Genomic DNA, 22,797 nt, shown 5'->3' on the forward strand with positions numbered 1-22,797 from the left:
AAAATTATCAGAGGAATTGACAGGGCAGGTAAACTATTAAGCACGGGTGGTGCGCGAACATGAAGACAAAGGTGGAAACTTAGTACCCAAATGAGCCACAGGGACGTTAGAAAGATTTTTTTGTGTCAGAGAAGGTAGTTAAATGGAATGCATTAGAACGTGGTGTGGTGGAGTCAGACTCTATACACAGTTTCAGTTTCAAATGTAGATATGACAGAGCCCAATAGGCTTTGGAATTTGCACACCAGTTGAGTGACAGTTGGAAGGCGGGACCAAAGAGCCGAAGTTTAACCCTTGGGAGCCGGTCGAAGGGGAGCCGGTCGGCCGAGCGGACAGTACGCTGTACTTGTGATCCTGTGGTCTTGGGTTCGATCCCAGGCGCCGGCGAGAAACAATGGGCAGAGTTTCTTTCACCCTATACCCCTGTTACCTAGCAGTAAAATAGGTACCTGGGTGTTAGTCAGCTGTCACGGGCTGCTTCCTGGGGGGGGGGGGTGGAGGCCTGGTCGAGGACCGGGCCGCGGGGACAAAGCCCCGAAATCATCTCAAGATAACCTCAAGATTGCAAGCACAACTAGGCGAGTACAACTAGGCAAGTACTATATAAAAATAAATCTGCTATTCAAGGTCCGTTTTTCCGCCAAACACACACCGAAACTACGACGATGGTACAACGTTCGACCAAGTTTTAACACCTAACCAGTTATAACAACCAATATATCAAGTTGTAACAACATTCTAATACGTCATAAACACGTTAAGCCAAGCTATAACAACTTTATTACAAGTAGCAACAAGAGGAAAATAGTACAGTTACGGTTTGTGTTTCCAGGGTTAAGTGCGTCAAAAGAAGGCATCCCCCAGGAATGCGATTTAGCCCCATCTAAATCTAATAGGGAACTCAAATAGCACAGACTATCATTATCAAGAATACGTGTCCTCAGCCAATCAGTACAGCCCGGGCGGGAGTAACCCCTCCCTCCCTCCCTCTCTACCACCCTCTCTCTCCCTCTCTACCCACCTGTGTGTGTGTGTGTGTGTGTGTGTGTGTGTGTGTGTGTGTGTGTGTGTGTGTGTGTGTGTGTGTGTGTGTGTGTGTGTGTGTGTGTGTCTCTCTCTCTCTCTCTCTCTCCCCCCTCCCTCTCCCTCCCCTCCCTCTCCCTCCCCTCCCTCTCCCTCCCCTCCCTCTCCCTCCCCCCCCCTCCCTCCCTCTCTCTCTCTCTCTCCCCCCCCCCCCCTCCCTCCCTCTCTCTCTCTCCCCCCTCCCTCCCTCCCTCTCTCTCCCCCTCCCTCCCTCCCTCTCTCTCTCTCCCCCTCCCTCTCCCTCTTCTCTGATTCAACACTGACTCCTCCCACTTCCCTCTGGTGGGAGGAGTCATACTGGCAGTGTGGTCGGCACCGTCGAGGCTCCCAGACTCGTCCCAGCCACCGCGGCCGCAGCCTGCCCACTTCCATCGCTCCTGCAGAATCAGTTAAGATTTCTCAGTTATATTTGTTTCGAGCACAGGAATACCGGGTAGTTTGTGCAGAGCATTTATTAGTGTGTGAACTGCCTACTTTGCCCCTCCCCGTGCCCCATAGACGTGCCGTGATCCAGGTTACAGGCACGAGGTACATATCCTTTGACGGTGATCGGGTCAAGTCTTGGGGTGCCGAAGTTTAAGCCAAGTCCCCCGAGCACACCCCCTCAGAAGTACCGTGCCCCACAGCACTGCTATAGTCCTCCAATGTGCCACAGGGCAGATCAGGTCCCACCTGATCTGGAAGCCGGTCGGCCGAGCGGACAACACGCTGGACTTGTGATCCTGTGGTCCCGGGCGCCGGCGAGAAACAATGGGCAGAGTTTCTTTCATCCTATGCCCCTGTTACCTAGCAGTAAAATAGGTACCTGGGTGTTAGTCAGCTGTCACGGGCTGCTTCCTGGGGGTGGAGGCCTGGTCGAAGACCGGGCCGCGGGGACACTAAAGCCCCGAAATCATCTCAAGATAACTTCAAGAAGATAACCCTCGACCGGCATTCTGCAACACGTGACTGACTCCAGGACCTGTATTTACCAAGCCGTTACACAAGTTCTTAGGCACCTGTACATCTTTTCTCAATCTTTGGCGACTTTCTTTGCATTTATTAAACGGTTTATGAGCTCCGAAGCACGAGGAGGCTATCTTGAGATGATTTCGGGGCTTTAGTGTCCCCGCGGCCCGGTCCTCGACCAGGCCTCCACCCCCAGGAAGCAGCCCGTGACAGCTGACTAACACCCAGGTACCTATTTTACTGCTAGGTAACAGGGGCATAGGTGAAAGAAACTCTGCCCATTGTTTCTCGCCGAACCCGGGACCACAGGATCACAAGTCCAGCGTGCTGTCCGCTCGGCCGACTGGCTCCCATCACCGGCTATTTATAACGATAACATTTCAATGGGAAGTTCCGATGCTCGTAAACGTGAGAGAGATAAAGATGTACAGGTTCCTAAGTACTTGTCTAACTGCTTGATTAATCTGGCCCCTGGTGTATAGGGTGAAATAAACACTTGGCAACTAAGTGATAATACCTAAGTTAGACCCATTTACATCACTAAGTTAGTGACGAAGGTCAGATGACCAGAGACCTTTAATGAATAGACAGAAGAGGTAAACAAATTGATAAACAATTCTGAGACAGCGTGACCGTATCCGGTTTCGCTGATAAGAATATCAAAATGCGGAGTTATCTTCTTCACGTATTCAAGTTGTGCTTGCGGGGGTTGAGCTCTGCTCTTTCGGCCCGCCTCTCAACTGTCAATCAACTTCTATTATTCCTCCCCCCCCCCCCCCACACACACACACATCCAGGAAGCAGCCCGTGAAAGCTGACTCCCAGGTACCTATTTACTGCTAGGTAACAGGGGCATCAGGGTGAAAAACTCTGCTCATCTTTTCTCGCCAGCGCCGGGAATCCCACCCGGGATCACAAGATCATGTGTCCAGCGTGCTGCACACAGCTGGTGGCGTGACACGCAGCCACCGGCGCCACACGTAGGTGTGGGTGTGCGCGTGAGGAGGGGGGGGGGAGGGGGGTGATGGGAGCGGGCGTGTGCGTGGGAGGGGGGTGAGGGGAGGTTGCGTGTGCGTGGGAGAGGGGGGGGGGAGCCCTCCTGCACCATCCATCACGCCAGCGGCAGCGGCGGCACCACTACGAGCCACAATCATGTGGCTCCTGGTGGTGCTACTCGTGGTGGTCGGCATATTTTCTACCCAATAACAGCACAAAATAAGGCGACGGCCATTCACCGAGACACCCAGCCCGCGTGACAATAACGCCAGCATTCCGCCATGCGGTAGGAAATGTTAAATAAGCTTCTGTATCAAACCCTATAAAAACCAGCATCAAAATACAACCTCGGGTCCACCTCGTCCCCCCTCCCTGCCGGCTGTTTCAAGCACCAGCTCACGCTTATAGACAACAGAACTGCTAGGCTTAATATCGGCGGCTACTTTGGTGACGTAATAGAACTGAAAAGTGGAGTACCACAAGGAAGCTGCCTCTCCCCCACTCTAACATATATAGAGCTGACCTACCCCCAACCCCAACATGGAGAATACATCACATACGCTGACGATGTCACCCAAATAATATGCCAACCAGGACTATCAAAGCAGCTACTAGCCGACAAGACCAAGGCGGCAATTGAATTCATAAATACCTTTGAGAAGAAATGGAAAATTAGCACAAACAAACAAAACTTCCAGATAATACACATTGCAAAATGAAACCCGGACCCCATCACCCTTGACAACCGCCTGATCCAATATGCGGAGGTTGGCAGAATACTGGGACTCTTGATCAATAGAACAGGGATACAAATTCACGTAAGGGACCGACTAAACAAAGCTAAAGCAGCCTTAGGGAAACTGAGGAGATTCCGAAGCTGTATAAATGTGTGTGCATGTGTGTGTATATGTAGAACAGAGAACGACATATGTGGAAGCATCGGAGTGTGTACATATATGAATACTACACAGTAATCATCTATAGACATCCGTATATGCTGAAATACACGTGAAGAACCTCTCTCACACATTCACAGCTCCCTGACAAGAGAGAGCAAGCTTAGCACGCACTCCCGGGCAGCTCTAGCTGTTTCACCCTCCCTGCTCCTCTGTTTGCTACTGCTCCGAGACACACATGGCTGTGCTGTGATCCTGTGTGGCAGTGACGTGCGTCAGCGGTACAGTAGGAGCGGTTTCCTGCAGGTGTAACAGACCCCCAGCGCCATGATTCCTTACCCCTCCACGGGGCCTCCACGGGGCCTCCACGGGGTCTCCACGGGGCCTCCACGGGGCCTCCACGGGGCCTCCACGGGCCCTCTACGGGAAGATTGTGAACCCTGACAGCTGGCCTTTGGGGGGTGAGGATGTCTCACTGATCTAGCTCTTTAGACACCTTCCCGGGAAGCTTCTTCTACCTTGTCTTACTACCTCGGCTTCAAGCGACTAACGTGACTTCATTAGCTTAACAGGGGTCCCCCTCCAATAGGAATACAAAGACAGCCACAACCGACCGGTGAAGGAATCCTCGTGTTGCAAGCTCACCGGTACGACAACTGGGCACACATGCGCGCGCCATTATGGGTAGTAGATATCGTAATATTATGATACCTAAACATACCGTAACCCTTTAGAGCGATAACTGGGTAAAAATACGATAGTGAAAGTGTGCAGCGCTATCAGCGGGATTCCTGTTTACCACAGCAAAGGTTATGCCCAACCTCACACCATCAACACGCACGGGCCCGGTGTGAGCTTAGGAGATTATTGAATTGAACTCCCTTAATACAAATGGAGGGGAGTTGAGAGAGAGAGAGAGAGAGAAGAGGAAATTAAAATGAGGAAAGTGAGGAGAGAAAAAAAGAGGACAGTGAGGTGAGGAACGAGATGAGAATGGCATTACGTATTTCACTGGAAGGAATGTTCGTTTATGAACGTTCACTCAGATGTGAGCGGGCTGGGCTGGGCTGGGCTGGGCTGGGCTTTATTTCTTTACAATTTCGGCGCATAGGTTGTAATGACTGATAAGCCGCTAAAACGTTTTGTACAGTACGATATTTTTCCCGGTGATATCAAGATGAGGGGTGAGTGCCAGACAATGTGCACTTCTTGATGAGTGAGTTAACAAGTGTTTAAACTCTCCCGGGAGCTTAAAAGTGTCCAGGTGAACACCGTAACAAAGTTCTTCAGACACCAGGTTAACATTAAGCTCTACCTGTGACTTAACAAGTCAAGCAGTACAGGTAATTGATTGATGAGTCGCTCTAGTTTGTGATGCTCTACTCCCCAGGTACGGCTGCAATCCGCCCTCTTAATAGACCGTCGCCTAGAGGTTATCTTGAGATGATTTCGGGGCTTAGCATCTACGGGGCCCTGTCCTCAACCAGGCCTCCTTTTTGTTACACATGGGAGGGGAGTGTGACCGCGGGTGGGTACTACAGAGGGGAGAGTGACCGCGGGTGGGTACTACAGAGGGGAGAGTGACCGCGGGTGGGTACTACAGAGGGGAGTGTGACCGCGGGTGGGTACTACAGAGGGGAGTGTGACCGCGGGTGGGTACTACAGAGGGGAGAGTGACCGCGGGTGGGTACTACAGAAGGGGAGTGTGACCGCGGGTGGGTACTACAGAAGGGGAGTGTGACCGCGGGTGGGTACTACAGAGGGGAGAGTGACCGCGGGTGGGTACTACAGAGGGGAGAGTGACCGCGGGTGGGTACTACAGAGGGGAGAGTGACCGCGGATGGGTACTACAGAGGGGAGAGTGACCGCGGGTGGGTACTACAGAGGGGAGAGTGACCGCGGGTGGGTACTACAGAGGGGGAGTGTGACCGCGGGTGGGTACTACAGAGGGGGAGAGTGACCGCGGGTGGGTACTACAGAGGGGGAGAGTGACCGCGGGTGGGTACTACAGAGGGGAGAGTGACCGCGGGTGGGTACTACAGAGGGGAGAGTGACCGCGGGTGGGTACTACAGAGGGGAGAGTGACCGCAGGTGGGTACTACAGAGGGGAGAGTGACCGCAGGTGGGTACTACAGAGGGGAGAGTGACCGCGGGTGGGTACTACAGAGGGGAGAGTGACCGCGGGTGGATACTACAGAGGGGAGAGTGACCGCGGGTGGGTACTACAGAGGGGAGAGTGACCGCGGGTGGGTACTACAGAGGGGAGAGTGACCGCGGGTGGGTACTACAGAGGGGGAGAGTGACCGCGGGTGGGTACTACAGAGGGGAGAGTGTGCTCTATTAAACCTCTCCTCCAGGGATGCGAGGTCTATTTCCCTTAACCAATCCTTATTCCTTCATTTACCTATTTTCAGTATTATGGGAGGTTTCCAGTCAAGTGTTTTACTGAAAACTTTAGTTAGCGGTGTAAAAGTACCTGTGCAGCCTCCTCCAACAATCATGGCGATATTAGTAGGTCCTATTGATTTTGTTGTAAATAATACACTAAGGAATTAGATGCAAGTACTTTTTACAATTCCTCTACACCGAGTATTATGTCATTGTTACCTCTGGCTTATCTCCCAACTATGGTATCCACGCTGGTTCTTCTGTGGAGAAGACCTAAAATCTTTCTAAAAGGTTTTCACATACCTCCTTGTCAATTTCTGAGAGCTTTCCAAGTTGATTCCAACATGATTTCCAGTTCTCTCTCGGCCTTTCCCTCTGCTTCAAGTGTAATAATTTCTGGCTCTCTTTAGTGCATCTCTATTGCCCTCCGGTCCTAGTTCTCTGCACTTTTTCCAGACTATTCCGATCTTCGCAATAAGTAAAATCTTAATATCTTTCTTTACAGATTGAAACATCCCACACCAAGATGGATGATGATATGGACGAGGAGGTTTACAACCACTACCAATATAACGTCAGAGGTGATCCAACTGGGAATCATCTTCCAACTTTCGAAAACACGGTAAATTTTTTTTTGTTATGCATTACCGCCACTCATTATTATTGTGGTCACACGTCTGTCACGTGTAAAGTACCACATCGTAACTGGCTACAATATAGTTATGTTTATGATAAAGAAATTGGCAGCTAGCTGCAACAATTTTTATCATGACGTTACATAATGTTTAGATGGACGAATTATGTCGACTCGAGAGCCTTCCACTGAATGAGAAGTTCACCCACAAACAAGATAATAACTTGACGGCATTTAAGCATGATACAACTTTGCATTAAATTTAACTAAAAACTTGTTTACCTTCAATATGTTTCATCGAAGACGGGCAAGACATTTGAAAAATAAAATACTGTAGTCTCTTAACCTCACAAATAATTTGATTTAAACCGTATTCAAATGACATCAGTATTACACTCCATAATTGTATGCAAGAAGCGTCAGGTGGGTGAGGTTATCTGGGTGTACACACACACCACACACACCACACACACACACACACACACACACACACACACACACACACACACACACACACACACACACACACACACACACACACAACCAGCGGCTGGTAAACCAGGAAAAGTATTCCTTTACCCTCGACTTCCCACCATCCTCCCAGTTTCTTGGGAAAGTGCAAACTGGCAACGCCGCGTTTGTTGTCGTAGTAATGAGAGATTATGAATGAACAGACGCTTTGTAACGACGACTCTCATTGGTCAAAACACCACACACCGGTTTATAGAATTCAAACACACCGAAAGGAAAATTGTATTATATTAATATATGTAGATTAGTGAAAGAGAGAGATATAACTCCACTTTTGTGCTTGAGAGTTTATTGACCTTTTTTGTAAACGAATTAACGTATAATTTGACGTATTGGCACTTGGCTGTTGAGACGACGTGACGTCACACACAAAACGGGACTTCGACTGTTGTCATTCAGTTAGTTTAGTTCATTTATTATGCACCCCATACCCATCTTGTGGGCGGTGGTGGAAAGGGTTACAGAGGCACACAAGTGGCTCAGGGACTGAACCCCAGAGTTCATTTACCAATGTGTAGTGACGGACCCCTAGTAAACCACTTTTTGAAATTTTAATTTTATAGTCGGGAAAAATAACAAGAAGTCAATTTTGAATATTCCTAGGCCTTGTATAGCACCTGGATGTACCTTATTAGGCCCAAGGTAGCGTGTATTAGGTCTAGTATTGCTAGGAGAGGTTAAATTATTAGGCCCAAGGTAGCGTGTATTAGGTCTAGTATTGCTAGGAGAGGTTAAATTATTAGGCCCAAGGTAGCGTGTATTAGGTCTAGTATTGCTAGGAGAAGTTAAGTCTTACACTTATGGCATTCAAAACTTTCCGATTTGTCCAAATACAATAATTAAAAAAATCAACATTTTGATGGACCATAACTACATATTGGTACTTTCTATCAAACAGTTACAGTAACAACTCTTATTTTTGTGACACCTGAGATATATATTCCCCCCTCCCCTCCCCAAAACAATAGAACAAGAAACAATGGGGATAAATTGGATAAGTTTAAATTTAGGAAAGACCTGGGTAAATACTGGTTCAGTAACAGGATTGTTGATTTGTGGAATCGATTAACGTGTAACATAATAGAAGTAGGACCCCTTGACTGTTTCAAGCGTAGGTTAGACATTATATTATTATATTATATTATATATATATATATATATATATATATATATATATATATATATATATATATATATATATATAAATATATATATATATACATATATATATATACATGTATATATATATACATGTATATATATATATATGTATATATATATATATATATATGAGCGAGTTTGGGTGGATATAAATAAGAGCTGCATCGTAAGGGTCAATAGGCCTTCTGCAGTTACCTTCTTTCTTATGTCCTTATGAGGGACCCGACAGTTTTTCACACCAGCATGTGCTGGCGTGAAAAACTAATGGTGTGCAGGTGCTGCCATTATCAACAGTGTACCTGGACCTGAGTAAAGGCTAATTTTAGGAGAGAAGCCTCGCACTTCTTTATGCTAGAGTCGACCCTAAGGAAGCCTAGCAACACGCGCAACGATAAATAAGCAACCTGTACTCTTAAAAAGAACGTCGCTTTTGCCCGTATGGCCGAATATGGACGTAATTTGAAAATTAAAAAAAAATATATATAAATTTGGGATTTTTTTTTTTCAACCACAGTAAGTTAAGGATCCTCTGGTAGTTTAGGTGGGCAATCACCTTTGTGAGTCGATTTCATTTCAAATTACGTCCAAATTTGGCCATAGTGCGCATACCAGCCAAAAGTGGCGTTATTTTTATGAGGACGGGTTGCTTACAAATTACGTCGCGTTTCGATCTATGCGCCTCAGTCAAATACTGACGGAATTCAAAATGGAAATGTATTTTCCAATTAAATTTTGGATTTTTTTTCTTTCCAAAACAGCAAGTTAAAGGACCTCTAGTAGGTTAGGAGGGCAGGAAGTTCTACTAAGGTTTCAAAGCATCATGAAAACCGTTAATTGAAAAGTTTCCTCTCCTAACCTAACAGCCTAAGCCAGAGGACTCAAAACAGGACAGTACGTCACTTTCGCGAACCGATTTCATTTTGAATTACGTCGATGTTTATCCTGAGTGATCATACGAGCGTAAAGTGACGTAATTTGTAAGAGGACGGGCTGGAGCTATAAGCATCAACCAAGACAGTGATATGTTTGCCAGTTGTTTAGATATTGAGAAGTTTTTATGTAGGTAGTGGGTTGGTTGGTTGTAAGTAGAGGCTTTTATCTTTCCTCTATTTTTCTGATATATTGCAAGCTAGTGTGTGGAGCACTCTGAGGTCACTTGACTTAAAGAGCACGAGTACATGCTTACAGCAGATACATTTGATACATGCTAAACTTCTGATAACAGCCTAGAGTACAGACAAGTTCCATTCCTTGTCTTGGATGTACTGAACCAGAATGGATGGTGGCAGCTACTTTCTACTTCCTACGTCTTCTACCTTCTACTTCTACTCCTTTCCGTGTTCTCCGTCTCTCCCTCCGCCTCTTTTCAAACTTTCCATTTCACCTGACCACACTCCTTGCTACTCAGTTACAGCCCCGCTCCTGTGCCAGGTAAGTCCACTACGGGCTCACCATAGCCCTTGCTACTTGGAACTTTTGTTCCGAGTAGCTGAATCTATAACAACAACCACCTTGCTTCTCCCAAACTCATTAATCTTCCCACCTCTTTACCTCCCTCACCCCACTTAATAACCTCTTCATTTATTTCTATTTTCCGTTCGTGGCAGTGAAATGTTCTACAGTTCTCTAGAGTTGCTGGTAGCTAATCAGGTACAATGCCATGTGGTTGTAGCAGCCAGGTAATGAAATACCGAGGTGACAAGGTGTTGAACTAGAGAGGTTGCAGAAGGAACTAAGGGGAAACACCGAAGTGACAAGGTGTTGAACTAGAGAGGTTGCAGAAGAAACTAAGGGGGAACACCGAGGTGACAAGGTGTTGAACTAGAGAGGTTGCAGAAGGAACTAAGGGGGAACACCGAGGTGACAAGGTGTTGAACTAGAGAGGTTGCAGAAGGAACTAAGGGGGAACACCGAGGTGACAAGGTGTTGAACTAGAGAGGTTGCAGAAGGAACTAAGGGGGAACACCGAGGTGACAAGGTGTTGAACTAGAGAGGTTGCAGAAGGAACTAAGGGGGAACTCTAGAAATAGTTAACTAGAGGGGCAGACTAATGGACTAAAGACACACATTTCCTGACTTCCCGTTACAACGACGGGACATTAATAAACCTAAAATGGTCAGCGAGACGCACAATGTTATCCGCGACAAAACAGCACCCGAGGTCAACCAACTGAGATCTTTGCAACATTAAACATTCTGGGTCACTATGTACATGTAAATGGCACAAAGGCACAGAGGTAACACCTGAAGTTACACGTGTTTAACAAGACTAAATTAAATAACTCTACATTAACTACTGTGCAACAAGAATAACTCGAACCGGCCTTCCTGGGAAAAATTTGATGATTGTATGATAAAAGACAATTCTTAGGAGGTTCAACGGCCTCATGCACTAAGAATGTAATACTAGAATTATTTGATTTTGTAACATGTACTATGTGGCAACTATTGAATTAATGTAAATGTATAATGTACCTAATTTGCGTACTATACATATCTGGGAGCCCGTCAAGGGACCTGTAATAATGGAGGATAGAAATAACCTAAGATAATTTCGTTAAACTTCCTTGAAGTTTAACCTATTTCGCTTATTCAAAAGGGACTTGGATCACAAGCCAAGAGCCTCGGAACATACGGCACGACACACTGGTCCTCCTGGCGGGACACTCGAGCACATCACGTCAGCACACACCGTCAGGCTCGACTAGCACGGTAGTTAGGACATTGTTGACCAGACCACACACTAGAAATTGAAGGGACGACGACGTTTCGGTCCGTCCTGGACCATTCTCAAGTCGATTGTGAGAATGGTTTCACAATCGATATTCACATATTCACAATATTCACATTCACAATCGACTTGAGAATGGTCCAGGACGGACCGAAACGTCGTCGTCCCTTCAATTTCTAGTGTGTGGTCTGGTCAACATACTTCAGCCACGTTATTGTGACTCATCGCCTGCGTAGTTAGGACATCTTTGAATTTTATTGAATGTGTTTTCAGGGGGTTTTCAGGGGTTTTCAGGTGCTCTAGTGTCTGTACCTCCCATGTCTTGAGACTGGGGCTTAGGAGCTAGACTAAAACACCCTCCCCCCCCCCTTTAGGTTTAGTAAAAACCATCTTACTGGTTGAAACCACTAAGATTGTTTTATGCTTTGTTTTATATTTTATCTTTATGTAAGATTGCCAAAACTAGTAAAATTATTTTGTCCAATGCCATGGACAAAATAAAAATATATGAATATATATTTTACAACGGCAGGTAATTAACAGCGTGACTGGGTCAACTGGATATGCCAGGAGCAGCGAGTCTGGTGTAATCAGTGAGCCAACACCCACATACCAGCAGCAGCAGCAGCAGCAGCAGCAGAAGCAGCAGAACAACAGCCACGGAGGCAAGAGGAAAACACCAGCCGAGGAGCAGGAGTTGGCCCGCAAAAGATCAAAAGAACATCGAGATAAGGAAAATGCAAAAGTTCTGAAAGAAAATGATACATTAATAAACTTGAAGGAGACACTCGAGGATCAAGAACGGATGATCGACATGACAGTAGCCAGGCTGAATAACGGGAAGGTCCACGACGAGGATATCGTCCAAAACCTGAATGCTTTCGGCCTAGAAAATCGTATTCAGCTGCCAAGCAATGAACCCGACAAGGTAAGTCATTTGTGTAAGAGTTTCTCAAATATACCCGAGTACAAGTGTCTTAAGTTACTGGCTTCACGGAGAACTATTTTACTGGACGGTGGATAATTATTTCTGCTGGGGTTGAATCCATATAACTATAATAGTGAGAAAAATCTATTGGAGCAATGAGGTGACTCGAACCAGCGATCAGGGGGACATGGTAAAAAGCAATACAACTTGGGATTCCACTCAATCCACAGGACGTCTGACGGCTTCTACTGAAACCAGTCCAAGTTTTACACCCCCCCTCCCCGCACTCTGGTGAAGGTGCATCAACTTGTCCTCTTACAAATTACGTCTGAATTTGGCTGTTTGCCCGAATAGCCGAAAACTGGACCTAATTTGAAACTGAAAAAATTGAAAATAAATTTTGGAATTATTTTTTCCAAAGCAGCAAGTTAAGGGTCCTCTGGTAAGTTAGGAGGGCAGGAAGTTCTCCAAAGGTTTCAAAACGTCATGAAAACCGTTAATTGAATATTTCCTCTCCTAACCTAACCGAGTAACCCTGAGGATTCAAACAGAAAACGGGACAATACATCACTTTCGTGAGCCGATTTAATTTCAAATTAAGGAAAAATGGACGTAAGGAATTACGTCCTTTTTTTTTTGGCCATAGCGCCCATACGAGCGATAAGCGACTTTATTTTAAGAGGACGGGTTGGATAGTGAGGACGGTGACGCCTCTTAGACCAAGAGGTCAGGTTGTGCTCTTTGTAACTTTGCTCTTCCTATTGAGTACTTATTGTTATTACGTACGTACGTACGTTATTGAGTACCTTTGGTCTTCCTATGGGGTTCACACATGTCCAACCCCCCCCCCTCCACCCCCACCCAAGCTCCATTACCCTTGCTTGCATTTGATGCTAGGCTTAAGGCCTACCTACCGCAGGAAGAGCATTAAAGCCATCACAAAAAGCTTATTGACCAACAGCGAGTACACTCCAATCTTAAACATATTCCAAGATTAAAGTAAACTCGTTGTATACACACTGAGAAGTTGGGTACCCTTCTTAGTGTGTATATTCCTGCCATACACATGTGGACGGCTATTGTATTGATTAAAATATATTACAAGAAATTTAAAGCTTAAGAAAGAAACTATGTAAAATATGCCATAATTGTAAAACAATTTTGTTTTCCCTTTGCTAGTTTCCACTAACAAAATTCACGAGAATAAACATGTCCAGCAGAATACATGACCTTATTTAGGAAATACTACACAAAATTTACGATTGTTAACTAATTATAATTTTTACCCGCGTGTGAACAGGCCGAGACGAGTGGAGGAGGACAGACAACGGCTGGCGACCCGTCCAGTGACCAACCACCTTCATCGTCTAACTCCACAATGGTGACCAAGAGCAAGCAGGAGATAGACAGAGAAAGGGCTAAGAAACACAGAGAGAAGAAAAAGCAGGAAAAAGCACAGCGTCTTAAAGACATTAGTGTCCTGAAACATGAAATATTTGTAGCAAAGCTGAAGGATGCATTTCTCCGCGGCTACGAGCTGTGCCGAGAGCACATGCAGGTTCTTAATCAGATGAACGACCTCGGTATCAACACCCAACCACATCTCGGGCTTAATGGTATGGGTAATGGTACTTGCAATAGTAAAGGTGGTACAATTGTCTTTTTTTGGTACGACGAATCAGCTGTAAATGAGCAATGTGGATCGGAGAACCCCATCAATCATATTGGGTCACAGCAACACAACCCTGGAACAATGATTCCATCCGGCCAGAACCTTGCCAGCCATAGTGGTTTACAGCAACACAACCCGGAAACAATGATTCCATCCGGCCAGAACCTTGCCAGCCATAGTGGTTTACAGCAATACAACCCTGGAACAATGATTCCATCCGGCCAGAACCTTGCCAGCCATAGTGGTTTACAGCAATACAACCCTGGAACAATGATTCCATCCGGCCAGAACCTTGCCAGCCATAGTGGTTTACAGCAATACAACCCTGGAACAATGATTCTATCCGGCCAGAACCTTGCCAGCCATAGTGGTTTACAGCAATACAACCCTGGAACAATGATTCCATCCGGCCAGAACCTTGCCAGCCATAGTGGTTTACAGCAATACAACCCTGGAACAATGATTCCATCCGGCCAGAACCTTGCCAGCCATAGTGGTTTACAGCAATACAACCCTGGAACAATGATTCTATCCGGCCAGAACCTTGCCAGCCATAGTGGTTTACAGCAATACAACCCTGGAACAATGATTCCATCCGGCCAGAACCTTGCCAGCCATAGTGGTTTACAGCAACACAACCCTGGAACAATGATTCCATTCTCTCCTGATCATATGACTAATGATACGATGGAATGTTTCAGCAACAAACAATTGACCACTGATGATGAATTCAACAATGCTAAATTGCTGGACCTCGGGTTTGGGGCAGCGGTTCTAGGAGACACTTCTTCTAAAGATAATTCTGATTCAGATTGAAGAAAATTTCTGTAGCAATTATATCAGAAATATACTTGATATTATGGGAGATTACTTCCATATTGGTTCGGTAGACGTGTTAGAAATGTTGCAATGAATCATTAGTATCCTCTGCACTTTCCAATATCCAGCTTAGATTTGTATCATTCTTAGAGAAAGTTGTTAATGTAGATTTGACATTGTTGTCTGCAAGCCAGACCTCTATGTATGTCAGTACAAAGTCAGTTGGTCTTGTGATCTCACGTAGTGTAGATGTTTTAATCTCTGTGCTGCTACTCATTGGATAAGTACCTTTTAGCCTCTATTTAGGTTAGGATTAATATATTAGGCATGTTAGCATTGGCTACTTTAAGAGCTTTAAGGGCACACGCCCACACGGAGGCAACCAGGAGACACAAGGCTGACAAGACGCGCCAGTTGCTGCAGACTGAACGGAGGACAAGGTGAAAAATACAGTTTGAGGAGTTTCTTATGAGCACCAGTGAATGGCTCCAGAGGACCAGTGTATGGCTCCAGAGGACCAGTGTATGGCTCCAGAGGACCAGTGTATGGCTCCAGAGCGCCAGTGAATGGCTCCAGAGCGCCAGTGAATGGCTCCAGAGCGCCAGTGAATGACTCCAGAGCACCAGTGAATGACTCCAGAGCACCAGTGAATGACTCCAGAGCACCCGTGAATGACTCCAGAGCACCCGTGAATGACTCCAGAGCACCCGTGAATGACTCCAGAGCACCCGTGAATGACTCCAGAGCACCCGTGAATGACTCCAGAGCACCCGTGAATGACTCCAGAGCACCCGTGAATGACTCCAGAGCACCCGTGAATGACTCCAGAGCACCCGTGAATGACTCCAGAGCACCCGTGAATGACTCCAGAGCACCCGTGAATGACTCCAGAGCACCAGTGAATGACTCCAGAGCACCAGTGAATGACTCCAGAGCACCAGTGAATGACTCCAGAGCACCAGTGAATGACTCCAGAGCACCAGTGAATGACTCCAGAGCACCAGTGAATGACTCCAGAGCACCAGTGAATGACTCCAGAGCACCAGTGAATGACTCCAGAGCACCAGTGAATTACTCCAGAGCACCAGTGAATGACTCCAGAGCACCAGTGAATGACTCCAGAGCACCAGTGAATGACTCCAGAGCACCCGTGAATGACTCCAGAGCACCAGTGAATGACTCCAGAGCACCAGTGAATGACTCCAGAGCACCCGTGAATGACTCCAGAGCACCAGTGAATGACAAGTGTGAGCTACACCAGAGAGAGACACCCACCTCTACCACAGAGACAGCTGCACACACGGACCTCTAATAAATCTCACCAGAGTGGTGGGGCTTCCATCATTGATGTCTGATCGAGTTTCACCACCATTACTCTTATTCTAAACTTTCCTAGAAACTCTATTAATCACCGTTGTCTCCTACAAAGATATGGGGCATCAAAGACCTGCCTCCAATTTTTGAATTTATTGTCTACATCTCCCGCAGAACATGTATACAAGTCCTACGCATAATTAAAAAAAAATCTAAATTTTTTGTTTTAATCTACCTTTTGTTTTTTTGAATCTTTTGTTTTTTAATCTAAAAAAAAATCTAAATTTGTTTTAATCTACCTTTATCATGGTTAAGACGGAGATGGTTGGTGACAACAAGAGAGCTTTAGGCAGAATAACCCATCCTCCAGTCCGTAGTATTTCACTTACAGGGGCTATATGACTTGGTTAAAACAAAAGTAAATATTTGACTTACACAACAGACAGGATGAATCTTCCATGCAGCAAAATAATTTACATTTCAGAAAAAAAAAATTGTTAATATTATTATATATTGTGGGGTTTATGTATAGTTAGGCCAAGACAAGGTCAGGTCATGTGATTTGGTTACGGTGATTAAGGGAGTTTAAGGCGGAGCCGGTCGGCCGAGCGGACAGCACGCTGGACTTCTGATCCTGTGGTCTTGGGTTCGATCCCAGGCGCCGGCGAGAAACAATGGGCAGAGTTTCTTTCACCCTATGCCCCTGTTACCTAGCAGTAAAATAGGTACCTGGGTGTTAGTCAGCTGTCACGGGCTGCTTCCTGGGGGTGGAGGCCTGGTCGAGGACCGGGCCGCGGGGACACTAAAAAGCCCCGAAATCAAGATAAGACTACAAAGTAAACGAAGCACGACTTGAGTCGTACCTTCGAGCACGCCTACGTAGACTGTACGTCAACCACCCGTCCTCGTACGTCAACCACCCGTCCTCGTACGTCAACCACCCGTCCTCGTACGTCAACCACCCGTCCTCGTACGTCAACCACCCGTCCTCGTACGTCAACCACCCGTCCTCGTACGTCAACCACCCGTCCTCGTACGTCAACCACCCGTCCTCGTACGTCAACCACCCGTCCTCGTACGTCAACCACCCGTCCTCGTCAACAAACACAAAGGGGTCGTCAATCCCGCCACCAAACCATCTGTTTATGAATGAAAAACGCTTCACACGAGACTCGACCGATGACGTATGTTCTCCCCCCCCCCCCTCCCCCCTTGAGCAGTGCTTCGTATTCAACGTTTTTCCTCCTCTGCTCTAATCCCACCTCTATAAACTTCATCCACGTACACCAAATACCCATAATTAACAATAGACCCTAACCACCTAAGGCAGGCCTATTCGACACGTTCGTTCCAGTATGTAATATTATCATCTTATATTTGAGAAAGTAAAAAAATGTGGAGTACGCAGAAGGTAAAAATTAAGTCTTTGGGTTCGGCCGCTGCCTGAGGACAGGTCGACGTCAGTCTCCGTGGTGAAGTGGTAAAACACTCGCCTGGCGTTCCTCGAACGCTTTGTCATGGTTCACAAGAATGTAACAACTCTTGTATATATCTCATATTATATATATATATATATATATATGTATATATCTCATATTATATATATATATATATGTATATATCTCATATTATATATATATATATATATGTATATATCTCATATTATATATATATATATATGTATATATCTCATATTATATATATATATATATGTATATATCTCATATTATATATATATATATATATGTATATATCTCATATTATATATATATATATATATATATGTATATATCTCATATTATATATATATATGTATATATCTCATATTATATATATATATATATATGTATATATCTCATATATATATATATATATATGTATATATCTCATATTATATATATATATATATGTATATATCTCATATTATATATATATATGTATATATCTCATATTATATATATATATATATATGTATATATCTCATATATATATATATATATATGTATATATCTCATATTATATATATATATATATGTATATATCTCATATTATATATATATATATATATATATATGTATATATCTCATATTATATATATATATATATATATATGTATATATCTCATATTATATATATATATATATATATATATATATATATGTATATATCTCATATTATATATATATATATATATATATATATATATATATATATATATGTATATATCTCATATTATATATATATATATATATGTATATATCTCATATTATATATATATATATATATGTATATATTTCATATATATATATATATATATTATATATATATATATATATATATATATATATATATATATATATATATATATATATATTCTCTACAGAAAACCTACGAAAAATTTATCTTATGCTCATTATTTTTCAGGGCATAGAAACAATGTGAAAAAAATCAATTTTTTCTTCAATGTATCTAAGAGCTCTTTGGGTTGTGAGTCCAGAATTCTTAGATGAAGAGTTTAAGAATATTGATTCTATTGGTATCAAACTTTGTTACTCACTGAGTTTTTTTTGGAGGTTTGCCGTAGCAAAGCACGTCGTACATATATTGCATATATTATGCATATATATATATGCATATATTAAAAAACTTTTTTAATATATGCAGTGAAAAAAATCGCCCAAAGAATGTGTTATGTTTACCATATTTCTCTGGGTTTGAGAATATAGTCAAGGCCTTGAAACTTTTTGATATACATGTATTGTTTAGCTACGGAAATACTGTTGGTAAGCTATTAGAAACAGCCCTCGTAGTGATAATTGTGTCATATATAAAATACCTTGCAGAGACTGTAATAGGTTCTATGTTGGGCAAACATCTAAAGATTTGAAAGAGTATTTATGTTGCGAAATTCTACAAGACATAGTCAATTGTCTAATGCTTTGTTCATTTGTCAGAAGATGCTCACCAAATTGATTGGGAGATGGCTTCTTTAATAACGAATTGTAAAAGCACTTATAACAGGAACTTAATTGAATCTGCTTTGATACAGATTACAAAAGAAAGTAATTTGAACATTAGTATTGGTTTATATAACTTCGATCCATTTTGATAGATCAATTAAAGGGCGATTTGAGTAGGATCATTGATATACATTTGTATCACTAATTCATTGTAAATATTTGCTATCTTATGCTATGATTATCCATGTGTGGGGCCTATTGGTGGGTATAAATAGGAGCTGCCTCGTATGGGCCAATAGGCCTTCTGCAGTTCTTATGTGCCTCATATTTGTATCCACCTAATTCCCATTCATTTTTCATTGTACCTCGCCTCACTCTCCTGCCTATACATGTCCAATAGTTGACCTGTAAATCATTCCTTCTGAAGATGTATTAATATACGAAAGTACTTAAGGGAATTCCTGTTTCAATTCTTCCTCCATGGTCTGGCACTCACATTTTTCATCGCGTTAATTTTCGTGATTTACACACACACACACACACTATATTATATATATAAACTAGCGTCAAAAGATTGTTACTTGCTTAGCTAGACGAACTATGGGGTTCAGTTCCTGAACCGATTATGTGCCTGTGTAACCCTTTCCACCACCGCCCACGGGATGGGGTATGGGGTGCATAATAAAGAAAAACAAAATTGAATTGAGCATTGCGTCTGAGCTCTTGGCATTTCTGCCAATGTGACTGGAACTGTAGACGTTCCTTCTATATTCTGGCTTCATGCGGGATGGTTCTCCAGAACTGAGCTTGAGTAGGGTTTGATTTTAAGCTTTTAATGTCCTTTGCTACTCTCAACTCCCTTTGTAGGGTATTTATAGTTTCCCTCATATCTTTTAGTTCCTTACTGATTTCTCCCCATACTCGGGTGATCGTCTGTATTTTGTTGTAACTCTTCCACAGTTCTTCTCTTTTGTAATAGGTTCGACTACAAGAGACAGAGGGAGAGAGGGTGCAGGAGTAGGGACATTGGGGCCGTGTGTGTGTGTGTGTGTGTGTGTGTGTGTGTGTGTGTGTGTGTGTGTGTGTGTGTGTGTGTGTGGGGGGGGGGGGGGGTGCTCGCGCACGAGTGCGGGTCCTAGCCCAACACCCAAATATCACACCGAAAGCTGCCCAAGTTGTCCTCTCGTCTAATGTCTTACTTTTACAACATCTACCAATCCATTAAATGTGACGTACGTTTAATGTCTCTGTGTCTCGTAATCTAACCCAATATATTTCAAAACGGAAGAAATATGGGAGAGGGACAACATAATCCAGGTACTAACTGAAGCACCATAATATTGAAGGTCTATGCCTCAGCCTCGATAGCTTAGTCGGCCAAGTGGCTTACTTGGCCAACGTTTTCTGTTCGGGCGACTTCTTGGAAGTCGCCCGAACAGAATAAACAGACTGTCGCGCCCCGATAGTCAAATGTTTATTTCTTATTACATTGCTCATGTCTCTCATCTCTCCATTTGCGACAAGAAATGCATGTAACTTTTCTTGTGATTTGGTTCGTTAGTATGCATCTCCAAGATGCTTTCCTAACGGGCTGCTTCCTGGGGGTGGAGGCCTGGTCGAGGGCCGGGCCGCGGGGACACTAAAGCCCCGAAATTATCTCAAGATAACCAAGATAACGAGGTGTCTGGAGAAGAGCTGTTCATTCGTTATTATGTAATTCTGATACAATTTTGAAATCAAATTAATAAAGTGGTTATGCAAACCGTATGGAATAATGATGACAAACATTCAGATGATGACATCAGAAAATGAAGGAACGATCATGTTTCGGTCCGACATGGATCTTTATCAATTGCATATTTCTTATGCAATTGATAGATATGCATAGTTCTACGGTGTACCTAAGACTCGAACCTGATGTTCCTCTTCATCTTATCATGTCTCCTAGAGGCTCTGTTGACTCTCTCTTGCCTCCTGGTTTACTAAAACTCTGACTCCTTATCTTGGCACTTTTTCTCCTGCCCACCTTCGTCACTCTCAGGACTTCATAGAAAGACTGGTTGATACCTGGTTGATGGGGTTCTGGGAGTTCTTCTACTCCCCAAGCCCGGCCCGAGGCCAGGCTTGACTTGTGAGAGTTTGGTCCACCAGGCTGTTGCTTGGAGCGGCCCGCAGGCCCACATACCCACCACAGCCCGGTTGGTCCGGCACTCCTTGGAGGAATAAATCTAGTTTCCTCTTGAAAATGTCCATGGTTGTTCCGTGGACATTTTCAAGCTGTTAAATATGACCGAAAAGGGTCATATTTCAGTTCCTGGGCTCTGGATGACTCGAACCGCGGACTCCACGCGTGTGAGGCCGAAGCTATTTCGACTTGGCTATTGACTGTGCCTGCAGCCCTCCTGTAAGATATTTTGATGTTGACTCTGTTTACTAATGTCCCCCCCCCCCCCCCCCCCTTGATGACCTTCTCTGTTTCCTTAGCCCTTCTTCATCTCCCTCTTCCCTCTGACGTTTAATCTAAAATATTATTTCAATGGAAACTATTACTCTCAAGCTTTCGGTGTCGCCATGGGTTCCTTTCTTCCCTGTTCTTGCTATATGGAGTACTTCGAAACTGTTGTTCCCAATATTGATACTCGACCCCTCTTTCTGGCTCCGCCATCTTGATGACATTTTTGCTCTATGGCCTCATGATCCAAGTCTCTCTCGGCCTTAACTCTCCTCTCCTTTACAATCTGGCTCCTATAAATGTCAAAAGTTCAATGGGAACCTAATTTCCTTCTTCATTTTATTGACGATCATGTCCACAGCTCTGTGTTCGGTTTCCCTTTCTCTGTTTATCACAAACCCATGCACAGAGGTATGTACATTCACCTCTTTTCCTTCCATCCTCCTCCTGTTAAAAAGAGGAAGACAAAAAGTTCTCTCTCTTCCTCCGCGCTCTACGCATTAGTGACTCGGTTCCTCGATTCTGAGTTTTATTTTCTATTTACAAATCTCTCTCTCGCCTTAGATACCCTACACATTTTATCAACTGTGCCTATTCTCACGTTACTGAACATTGTGATTATATATATATATATATATATATATATATATATATATATATATATATATATACATATATATATATATATATATATATATATATATATATATATATATATATATGCAACTGAAAACTCACACCCCAGAAGTGACTCGAACCCATACTCCCAGAAGCAACGCAACTGGTATGTACAAGACGCCTTAATCCACTTGACCATCACGACCGGACATAATGAGGTGATAGCCGAGGCTATTTGAACCACCCCACCGCCGGCACTCGGATAGTAATCTTGGGCATAGCATTTTACCAAATCACCTCATTCTTTGGGGCACACGTGAGGAACACAAATTGTCCTGGGGACCATTCAGGCTTGTTCGCATATTATATATATATATATATATATATATATATATATATATATATATATATATATATATATATATATATATATATATATATGTCGTACCTAATAGCCAGAACGCACTTTTCAGCCTACTATTCAAGGCCCGATTTGCCTAATAAGCCAAGTTTTCATGAATTAATGTTTTTTCGTCTACCTAACCTACCTAACCTAACCTAACCTAGCTTTTTTTGGCTACCTAACCTAACCTTACCTATAAATATAGGTTAGGTTAGGTTAGGTAGGGTTGGTTAGGTTCGGTCATATATCTACGTTAATTTTAA

At 43.7% G+C, this 22,797-nt stretch overlaps 3 protein-coding genes across 7 annotated transcripts in view; 2 read left to right on the forward strand and 1 right to left on the reverse strand.

Moving 5' to 3' along the window:
• Positions 1 to 22,797, reverse strand: part of LOC123761636 (uncharacterized) — a 193,737-nt gene that overhangs the window by 69,701 nt on the left and 101,239 nt on the right. The gene's annotated exons all lie outside the window — the stretch shown is intronic.
• LOC123761634 (uncharacterized) lies at positions 6,244 to 16,312 on the forward strand. The gene is made up of 4 exons (XM_069330709.1): positions 6,244 to 6,434; positions 6,817 to 6,933; positions 11,901 to 12,296; positions 13,597 to 16,312. Exons 1-4 carry the CDS (start codon positions 6,342 to 6,344, stop codon positions 14,782 to 14,784), a joined length of 1,794 nt encoding a protein of 597 aa, XP_069186810.1. The 5' UTR covers positions 6,244 to 6,341; the 3' UTR covers positions 14,785 to 16,312.
• LOC138367968 (lysostaphin-like) lies at positions 15,115 to 16,099 on the forward strand. The gene is made up of 2 exons (XM_069330254.1): positions 15,115 to 15,227; positions 15,280 to 16,099. Exons 1-2 carry the CDS (start codon positions 15,115 to 15,117, stop codon positions 16,097 to 16,099), a joined length of 933 nt encoding a protein of 310 aa, XP_069186355.1.

The sequence above is a fragment of the Procambarus clarkii genome, chromosome 24 (genome assembly GCF_040958095.1).
Source record: "Procambarus clarkii isolate CNS0578487 chromosome 24, FALCON_Pclarkii_2.0, whole genome shotgun sequence".
Taxonomy (NCBI): domain Eukaryota; kingdom Metazoa; phylum Arthropoda; class Malacostraca; order Decapoda; family Cambaridae; genus Procambarus; species Procambarus clarkii.

Coding starts and splice junctions, on each gene's coding strand:
- LOC123761634 (XM_069330709.1), top strand. CDS start 6,342: ATGGGAGGTTTCCAGTCAAGTGTTTTACTGAAAACTTTAGTTAGCGGT. Junction 6,435..6,816: donor CAACAATCATGGCGATATTA/GTAGGTCCTATT, acceptor CTTTCTTTACAG/ATTGAAACATCCCACACCAA. Junction 6,934..11,900: donor TTCCAACTTTCGAAAACACG/GTAAATTTTTTT, acceptor TTACAACGGCAG/GTAATTAACAGCGTGACTGG.
- LOC138367968 (XM_069330254.1), top strand. CDS start 15,115: ATGTTAGCATTGGCTACTTTAAGAGCTTTAAGGGCACACGCCCACACG. Junction 15,228..15,279: donor CAGACTGAACGGAGGACAAG/GTGAAAAATACA, acceptor GAATGGCTCCAG/AGGACCAGTGTATGGCTCCA.